Below are 10265 nucleotides of genomic sequence, written 5' to 3'. Positions count from 1 at the left end.
CTGTTCCCTGGATGCTGCCTGACCTGCTGCGCTTTTCCAGCAACACATTTCCAGCTCTGATCTCCAGCATCTGCAGACCTCACTTTCTCCCCAACCCAAACACACCCAGCCTTATTACATGGTTTGCTATACATACAATCCATTGTTAGCCAATAATAGATTTATTATTATAGCTATTCATTCTCCCAAGGCTGATTGTTATCCACACCATTGCCAGTTCAACTGTTCTTCTCTCTTTGAGCTCTATCTCCACCTATCATTTACTCCTTACTCCATTCCCCATCTTCTGCTTAAAAACAATCTTTTCCTAGCTACCATCAGTCCTGAGGATGGGTCACTGAACCCAAAATGTTAACTGATTTCTCTCCACAGACGCTGCTTGATCTACTGAGCTTTTCCAGCGATTTCTGTTTTTGCTACAACTATGGTTCTCGATTTTCCTTGTCGCCATGCCTTTGTTCATTATAGTGGCAACACTCATTGCAAGCTTTATTTACTCCTCCATAAATTCTACCTTTCTCAGAACATCCTGTGCTGTTAACTTTGTTTCCCTTTGCCCCACAGATATTTTTAACTTGATTTAGAGCTCCAATGTTTGCCTGCTTCCCAGCTAACCTCTAATCCAAATAGATTCTTGTTTCTCAATGGAATGTACAATTACCAAGTGAGACTAGCGGCTATTTGCAAACATGGTCCTGATGTCAAGGGCAGTTACTCCCACCTCCCCTCTGTAATTCAGCTCCTTTTCCCATGTTTGGATTGAGGTTGAATGGGTTGCAAAGAATATGAAAGAGTCTACAATCGGATCAGCCATGTCTTGTTCCATTGGGAGTAGGCTTGAAGGGCTGAATGGGGTGACTCTTGCTCCTTTGTTCATATGCATATTCATACATTGGTGCCATGGGCAATCTCCTTGCATGCATTTATTTTAGTTCAAAAAGCTTTGTGCACAAGTGACGCAGAGTCTCAAGTGCTTCTACAAATCCTGTGATAAAACACAATCCTCGACAGACACTGAATCAGTGTAGGGTTTTAAAGTACCACCATGTACAATAGAATTATAGATCACAAGTATTATCAGACTTTGTATCACATATTGTTTAAGGCTGTTATTCTGTCCACAATAAAGTGTGCTATAGGAGCATGGGAAAAACAACTGGTAAAGATGTTAGAATTCACCACATGCTTGTTATTGTCACAATTTCTTTATGCTAACAGCACACTTATCAGTACGTTCAATAACTAGCCAGTATCATGTATATATACTTTCTCACAATCTCAGTGAGACAATGAAGAGCAGTTGCAATCTGTTTTCCAAAGTTCTTTAAATAAAGAAATAATTCATATAGTGCATTTAAAATCTTATTTTTATTTGTGTAGTTTGTACATTTACAATATGGGGAAAAAAGCACGCTAACTTTTGCTAAATGATGAAAACAAATCAGAACATTAAGAGGTATGTGTACTGCAGATCCAGACAATAATTCTCCTTGCCCCCAGAATGTGGTGAGTTTCCTTACCTGTGAATGTCAGCAGCCATTCCAGAGACAACAGCATTGAATTTGTTAACACACCACAGACAGACTCCACGGTTAATTCAGGGTTTGTCGGGCTATCAATTTTGATTACAGATCAAAAACAAATGAATTTAAAATGGGCACCATTGCTAATTTGCTTCATTTACAGTTGATATTACTACATCATCCCAATACTACTTAACATTTACATCACATTGGGTTTGCTAAGTTAACGACAGCGGAACCCATCTTTAGATCATCTCTGTGAAGATCCCTTAATCTTTCAAAGTCCCAATCTACTACAGTCAATTTGTGAAGAAAACTGATGAGGATGATTTGTTTGAGAACATTTTACATCTACAAATCAGAGATGCTCTATACAGGGTTCCATTGTACTGATAAACAGGATGTTGGATTTCAGTTTTAAAATCACATTTCTCATTCTGCTAAGAAATGTTGTAGAGCACAGCCCACATCTGATCATTCGAACTTTGTCTTTTCCAAAAACACTTCAACATGAAGCTACAAGGTTAAAAAAAAGAACACAAGCACAAAGTTATCCAACAGAACTTTTCAGTGAGAAGGACAGCTTTGGCCTGGACTTCCCCTTGCCCAGGATCAGTTTTTGTTCTTCCTTTTGTTGGCGCTGTCTTTCTTGCTCTAGCTTCATCCTTTCTTCATGGATTTTTCTTTGCTCTTCAACAATTTTCAATTGCTCTTCAGCCTGTAAATTCAAATTTTAAAAATCAATTGCTTAAAAATCAACAGTTTCCATTACAGAAAACAAGTTGAAATTTTGAGAATGGGTCACAATAGCAAGCTCAGGCAAACCTGATCTGAAATGACTTCAATTTTCTGAGATACATTTAAGTAAAAGTCATAGAGGAAACCAATATTAGATGCCAATCCTTTAGTTGTCTGATTCAAAAGGCATCAAGATACCTTCATTCACCAAGACATTAAAAGAAAACAACTTGGTATTGTTATTTCAAACTGAAAAACCTCTGAATGGCAAGAGTTCATTCACCACTGAAAACAGAAAACATTCACATAATTCTGATTCTTTTGGGCAGATAGCAGTCACACAAAAAATAAAAAAAATTCAGATCAGTGTACCGTATAGATCCATGCTGTCACAGGATATACCTTCATGTCCAAAGGACTAAGGAAATTGAGCCCATTTATAATTTGAAATCAAGGCTTGACCTGGTGTAATTTATATAAAAGGTCTCACATTTATATACTCTAACAACTTGTGTCTTTCTTATTTTCTAAATACTCCAAAGCCCATTTAATACTTTTGAATTGCTTTCAGTAATGACATAATGGGAAATGCAGCAGCCAGTTTACACACAAGATCCCACAAGTGAGATAAATATTATTAAACATTATGCAAAGCGTCAGCTGAGAGATAAATATTGACCATGATATCAAAATACACCTGCTCTCATTTGAATAGTCCTTTGGGATTCTCTAAATCCATCTACATAGATAATGCAACAAATAAACTACCTTCAACAATGTAGCACGTGTTCAATAATGTATCAAAGGTACTAATCACTCAGAACTATGAGCTCTGGTTTTGAATTGGGTATCAGAAGTGAGGTTATTATTGAGGCAAGATAATACCATGAGAAGAAATATCAGAGGTGAAATGCATATTGCTGAAAAGTCTGTTCCCAAGACCCAGGAGCTTAAGTCTTGAGAATCATGGGTAAGTGGGTCTTATGAATCATTGATATATAGTCATAGACCTGCACAATACTTGGATCGCATGTGTTCACATGGAATTACTGCAATTGAATTCATTAATGTTTAGATATCATCCATGTAACATCTCTATAGTTTTAATTTTTTGGATGCTGAAAGCAAATTATGTTTCTGCACGAGTTCATAAACCTGTCACATCTGCACCTCATGGACTTTTAACTTGATTTGTAATTCTATTACTTGACATTCACAACACAACTTGTTTAAGGACACTTTTGGATTTTAAACAGGGAGACTGCAAAATAAGTAGCTATTTGCTGTACGTTGAGTCCTTCCCTATACCACTACAGCAAAGGCTGTTAGTAATGACAGGGACATCGTTTGAAACCCTAGTGATCACAGAGCTATTTTATCTGCCCCAAAAATCTATCGTTGCCCTTAAAGAGACTTGCTTCGGAGTTTGCAGAGGTCCACGCCATCCTGTACCATGAAACATTCTACCATACTGACCGCTAGACTGTGAAATTTTTGAAAATCCTGAAATATTACAATATGATATCTGCAAAGGTTCATGCCTAACAAGGTCTAAGCTTCAGCCATTCTTTGTTAATTGGGCCAAAGTTTGACATTTTCAATTAAATCAAGTAGAACCAGATAAGAGTCCTGAAGTCAAGGTCCTCGATTTCAACAGTCCATTTGTCATTAAAATAACTATTTTGTTGCTTGGACAATATCATCTATATTAAATCACAAAGGATCATAAACAATTGTCAAATAAATTACCGTAGAGAACTGGCTATTGCCTCTTACAAAGACTTCAAATTGAATGGCAAGGCCAAACATTTATAGGTTCGAGCAATGTCTGAGTAAGAACTAGAAGTGAGACCAAACAGGATGGCTGTACTTGGGTTGATATGGTGTTAAGGATACAACAATGATCATATCTTAGTTGAGAACGTATTAACTTGCACCCTTTAGTAGGTTGTTTTGGCAGAGGGGAGGGGGAGCTGTTCAACTGTTTTTTCTTGAGTTAAGTGCGTGCTCAGGAACTTGAAGCTAGATGAAATGTTTTCAGCAACAACCCAGTCCATTGGAAAGAAGCAAAAAAATCAATCAATTCCAGTAAGCAAACACAGCACTCTGGCTACTTAATTTGAATTGGCAAGCTGATTCCAGTTTGTAATTGATGTTGAGAAAAGCTGTGCGAATCACAATGCAATTGCCTTAGTTGTGCGCACCAGATCAGAAAACTGATGAGAAGACAGAAATGCTCAAGAATGCTGCGAATTTTAACAAGGAATATTCATGTGTAAAATCAAGAACTCTGTAGTCTAGCTAGAGAACCAGATTTTAGAAGCTTCAGTAGTCAAGCAGTGAAGCACTCATTTGCATCAAACTCAGAGATACCCAACACAGAAATGTATCAAATAGTAAGGCTGAAGACATGCATTGAGTCAGCATTGAGTCATAGATACTGAGAGACTTGAAAACATGACATGAACTATAACCTGAGCCAGTGACAGTGGAGTTACTATAATTGGATTGAGTAGCTAACACTTAGAAGTTCCTTAATGAACTAAAGTACACTGCAACCATAAAGTAAGGAAACCCAAAAGAATATTCTTCCTTTGTGAAAAAAGACTAAAGAGGGATATATAATCCCTCTATCCTCACAGGGTGACAGCCATATATTTTGCATCTGTAACTAAGTATAATGAACTGGTACTCTCATGTTTGGAAGAAATTAATATCAATATGCCATTCTTATCAGGTCAAACCCTTCTGTTCTGTTAGAAGAATACCACCTTTATGTTCTATGGTAAACAGAGGTAAAGACTCCTCAGCTGCCATATGCACCATCTTCATTTTTAAAAAAATTTATACTGTTAGCTTGGTAACTGCATCAAGAAGCTCAGTCAACACCAATACTCAACACAATACAGGCTGAAGAGAGGAATGCAAATGTTTAATGGTAAGCAACACTATAAATCACCATTCCCAAGACAAGTAATTAAGATACAATTACGCTTAGTGAAAAATACAAGCTTTAATCTATCCTACTATGGAATTGAGAACATCTTTCACAATAAGAGAAGGATTTGCTCAATTCCATTTAATACATTAATTTAATCTTATTGAAACCTACCAATTTAGCTTGAGCTTCTGCTATTTTTCGATTATTTTCCTCCAATATTCGCTCAAGTTCTTCTCGTTTAGCTCGTTCTTCCTCCTAAATAGGAGACAATATAATGTTAATACAGAGAAATAATTTTAATATTGCATCTACACTAACTGCTCCTTCCCTTAGTATTCTTTCCTTCCTCTGACTATGCCCAAGACAGCCACATTTTTATTGCCATTCTTGTGAACTATTTTGCCCCTAATTAAATTCTTCCTGGGTTTAAACCATCCCACCCCAGCCCTCAAACAGCAATGACCCAAACCCTCCTTTGTCAGGCTTGCTGATATTACTATTTTTAAACCACACAATACAACTGCTAAAGAAACTTTACCAATTACATTAACAAAAATAAAAAAGATAGAGTTTTTTCTCAGCTATTACAAATACCTACGTATTCTTTACCTATAACGCCATTAATCAGCATTAAAAGTTGAATATTTACTGTCTCGTCCAGTGTCCTGCAGAGTGTGCTCCTCGGCTGCCATATGCGCCAGCTTCCTCTTTAAACTGATTTGTACTGTTAGCTTGGCAACACCTGCATCAGCAGCTCAGCCAATAACAAGAAACACAACACAACGTAGGCTGAGCTGAGGAATGCAGATGTTTACGGTAAGAAGAAACAATATAAATCACCATTCCTAAGGCAAACAATTAATAAGAAAGATACATTTACTGTTAGTGAAAAATACAAACTTTAATCCATCCTTCTGTGGAACTGAGAACACCTTTCACAGTAGAAGAAATGATGGTTTGTTCCGTTCTGAGAACATCAAGTGCCATTTAAGCTATTTGTGATCCAGCAACTTTTCAAATCAAGGAGCTTTGTTATTACAAGGGAATGAGTAAATGCTGAACGATTTATACTGATTTTGGGATCGAAAGATTTTTGTTATGATCTACTTCAGCTACTAAATACATTTGAAAGTTTGAAGGTCATTCCACTACAAAGTTCAGGCAAACACCCAGTAGGTGTTTAATGTTTACAATTTCTCAATGTGCACAGAACGGAAAATTATACTTTCTGTACTGTGAATGGCCCAGGAAATTTGCCCTTTGTCTGTAGGATGACAATGTTAACATGAAGCCAAGCAAACTATGAAGAAACATGAAAAAAATGATCTTACTATGATTAGTAATGTGCTACAAGCTGACACTCATCAACCCTGGAACTTAAATACCTGGATACAAATAAGTTAGAATGCAAATTATAACATAATAGACATCATCTTACAGTATATCAATATGCTGAACACTTACAACTAAAATGAAATGAAAACACAAAAATAAGGCAGCACTGGCTATCATGCAACTTATAATAGTGTTTCAGAATATAAACTCAATTTGTAGGTCTTTAATTTTATAAAATGTCATTTAAATTAACTGTAGCATTTTCCTAATACATTTTATGCTGCTCTTTGATGCATTCAATGTAAAGAAAATGTAGAATGATTTCCCCTTCAAGGCTGCAAACAAGAAAATTCTGAAATGAAAAATTTTGTGACAGACCAACTGAGTAAACAAAAAAAAACACTCCTTCACGACGTCAACTGATTAAAGCAAGAAATTGCAAGTTTAGGTATCAAAACGTAATTACTTGTAAAATGCATCATAAGTCAATGTAACCAAAGTTCTGGTGGTTATATTTCTAGAGGAATAACAAATACTTCTTCATCAACAAAACAAACTAACCACCATCCCTTTGAAGACCTCAGGCCAATAATATACAGTCTTAGTCATCAATGTTGATGTACTGGCAATCACTAAATGTGCTAATGCCGTTTGTCAACATGACACAGCATAAGACAAACAAATGCAATTCATTCTTACCTTCCAGAAAAGGAGGGGTATTAAAGCTTACAGTATACTTTTTTTATCTCTTGTACAAAGTAAGGAACTTTACACGTGGATTTCTTTTTGAGTGTTAAGGTCATATGACTGCTGTGCATTAGGTCTGAGACTAGGCTTCGATCTCGTTTGTGGTCTGAATTGAGATATGAAGGCAGGGGAAGAGAGGAAGGCATAAAATGAAAGTCAAATATGCTGAAATAAACAAAAGGAGAGGGGCAGCAAAGATCCAAACTTAAGTCTGTGGTTTCAATTTGACAATCATGAGATTATGACATTTTCTCCTTCCATCATTTACCAGAAAATCTGATCAACTACAAAAAAACTACACCTACCCGAAGGCAGGGGCTGTTTGAGAGAGATAATAAAACCCTTTGATAATTATAAAACAAAGGAAAATTATTTTTTTTTATAATGTCATTGACATGACCTGTAAATATTTGGCATGAATGTACAGAAAAGGAACTGGGACTTCAACTTTTGTGGTCAGTATGAACAGGGTGTCAGCATAAATGCATAGGGCCACATGCCGTATAAAACTTTACAAAGCAACACTGGATTGCTTGCACCATATGGTAAATAAAGCACTATACTGCTTGCTTTAGTCCTAATTCTACACAATGCCTGGCATTAAAGTTTAAATGTATTACTTGAAGGAAAATGCACACATCAATGAGGTGGTTTGTAAAACATTCACAGGATGAGGGCTTTGTTAGCTCGGCCTTCATTTATCACCCATTCCTAATTGCCCACAGGTAGAAAGTCAACCACATAGCTTTGGATCTGGAATATCGCAGATCTCCCTCCCTAAAGTACTTTTACACAATTGACAATGGGTTACATGGTCACCATTAAACCAACTTTTTATTCCAGATTTTTATTGAGTTCAAATCTGCCATGGTGAGCTTCAAACCCATGTTTCCACATACTAGCCTGTTGTCCAGTGAAATGACCCTGCACCACCACTTCCCTAAGTCACTTTATATTCAAACGGTTAATGTGAAAAGTTTTGAAGTTGAATGGTCAGCTAGGTACTGCACTTTTCTGTATAACTAAACATTTCATTTCAGAATCCAGGGGTGATGAGTGCAAGCAAAATTAACAGAAGTAGCAATTCACTATTTCACAGGAAGACATTTTCCAGCTTCTAATACCATGACCATTTAATATATAGGATGTCTAGCTTCAAGGAGGGACTCACCAGTCGCCAATAGCCCTCTTGGGAGAAATAGGTACTTATAACTACATGCTGGAGGTGGGTAACAAAGGACTAGCTCCAGTCCCACAAGAATCCTTTGAATAAAATGGAGGCTGATATCAGAAACCTCAAGATAAAATTTCCCCTTTATAATCTGATTTAAGATGGATATATAGCAAACATAAACCACTTGCCATGAGCAAGCACTGCAAGTTCAACCACATTGACCTACTTCAGCTTTGGAAAGACTAAGCCACTTGGAGTAAGGATGAAATACAAAGTGTTTACACAAATGAAGGGCAAATTGCGAGACTGAAAAGCCTTAAGGAAAAAAGCTTTTGCGTGGTTAGGTTAAAAATTCTGCAGCCATGGCAAAAGTTTCAATTAAACTCAATTGTGGGGAAAAGATTTTCAACAGAAATTATGCTGGCACATTAGTATTTTTTTTACCAAAAGTTCTTGAATTTAAAGAGCAAATGCCATGGAACAATGCTTTGTGTAGCCTAATTAAAAACTACATTTAGCATCTCAAACCATTACAAAATGTTCATTTGTACATCAGAAGAAATACAACTTATGAAAAACAAAGCTATGGTACTGCAGACTGCTGGAAAAGGGAAAGATGTATTCTGATTCCATTTACTGATGAAGATTAAGTGGTGACCATTGACTGCGACTGAAAGTTTTGCCATGGACTGTCGTTTGCTTTTCCAACGATCGAGCGTTACCTCTCTAGCTTTCTGTGCAGCGAGCTCAGCATGCCGCTGCCGCTCAAGCTCCTCCAACAGTTGCTTTTCCATAATGCGCTTGGCCTCCTCGACACGTCGGAGTACCTCACGCTCAATCTCATCTTTACGTTTTTCCAACTCTTCTTCCACACGTTTGGCTACAAGTTCTTCCACTCTTCTTGCAGTTTCTTCCTCAATCAGCTTCTCTTCTATTTCCTGCTGTCGACTTAAGTGAAGGAAAGAAAACAATTAGTAAGCATGTAAAAGTGAGAAAATCCAAGAACAAACAGTTCTACTATTAATCTGGGGGTAGTAGCCTCCATTCTAAATCAGAATATTGTGGGCCAATCCATACACAACTGCACATAACATAGGCTGACTATGCACCATATTACTAAGGAAGCTGCTGAAAGTGTGAATAAAACTTCAGCCCTCTCAGGTGCAAGTTAAAAGCGCCCTTAGAATTATTTTGAATGAGAGCAGGAGAATTCACCACTGGAGATCTGACCAATGATTAATTAGACAACAACTCTGGGTCAGATACGTTGATGACACCTTTGTAATCATTAAAAACACGGAAATAGAGAATACACACCGGATCTACTCCACACTCACAGGAATCCGATTCACGAGAGAGGAAGAAAAGGACAACCAACTCCCATTCCTAGACGTGAGGGTACAGAGAACACCAAATGGAGAATTCACCACAAAGGTACACAGGAAAGCCACACACACACAGACCAAGTCCTGAACTATGAAAGCAACCACCCCAATACACACAAACGAAGTTGCATCAAGACACTGTTCAAAAGGGCCACAACACACTGCAGCACTCCAGAATTGCAAAAAGAAGAAGAGGAACACCTATACAAGGTATTTGCAAAAAACGGATATCCTCGCAATTTCATCAACAGATGCCTAAAGGAGAGACAACAGAACGAGGACATGCCACAACCCAAAGGAGTAGCCACACTACTATACGTCAAGAACATCTCTGAAATGACAGCCAGACTACTGCGACCACTAGGACTTATAACAGCACACAAACCAACAGCCACTCTCAGACAACAACTCACCAAAACGAA

At 37.4% G+C, this 10265-nt stretch overlaps 1 protein-coding gene across 1 annotated transcript in view; it reads right to left on the bottom strand.

The window, feature by feature from the left end:
• Window positions 1-1349: 1349 nt before the first annotated feature.
• arglu1b (arginine and glutamate rich 1b) overlaps window positions 1350-10265 on the bottom strand; it is a 28766-nt gene continuing 19850 nt past the window's right edge. The window contains exons 2-4 of the mRNA XM_043691181.1: window positions 9181-9406; window positions 5374-5457; window positions 1350-2241 (exon numbers count right to left, since the gene is read on the bottom strand). Coding sequence (XP_043547116.1) covers window positions 2074-2241; window positions 5374-5457; window positions 9181-9406 — 478 coding nt within the window. The 3' untranslated portion in view covers window positions 1350-2073. The remainder of the gene's footprint in view (window positions 2242-5373; window positions 5458-9180; window positions 9407-10265) is intronic.

This window comes from Chiloscyllium plagiosum, chromosome 6 (genome assembly GCF_004010195.1).
Source record: "Chiloscyllium plagiosum isolate BGI_BamShark_2017 chromosome 6, ASM401019v2, whole genome shotgun sequence".
In the NCBI taxonomy this organism is placed as follows: Eukaryota; Metazoa; Chordata; class Chondrichthyes; order Orectolobiformes; family Hemiscylliidae; genus Chiloscyllium; species Chiloscyllium plagiosum.
The sequence above is the reverse complement of the archived record's forward strand: the minus strand, read 5'-3'. Positions and strand labels throughout refer to the sequence as shown.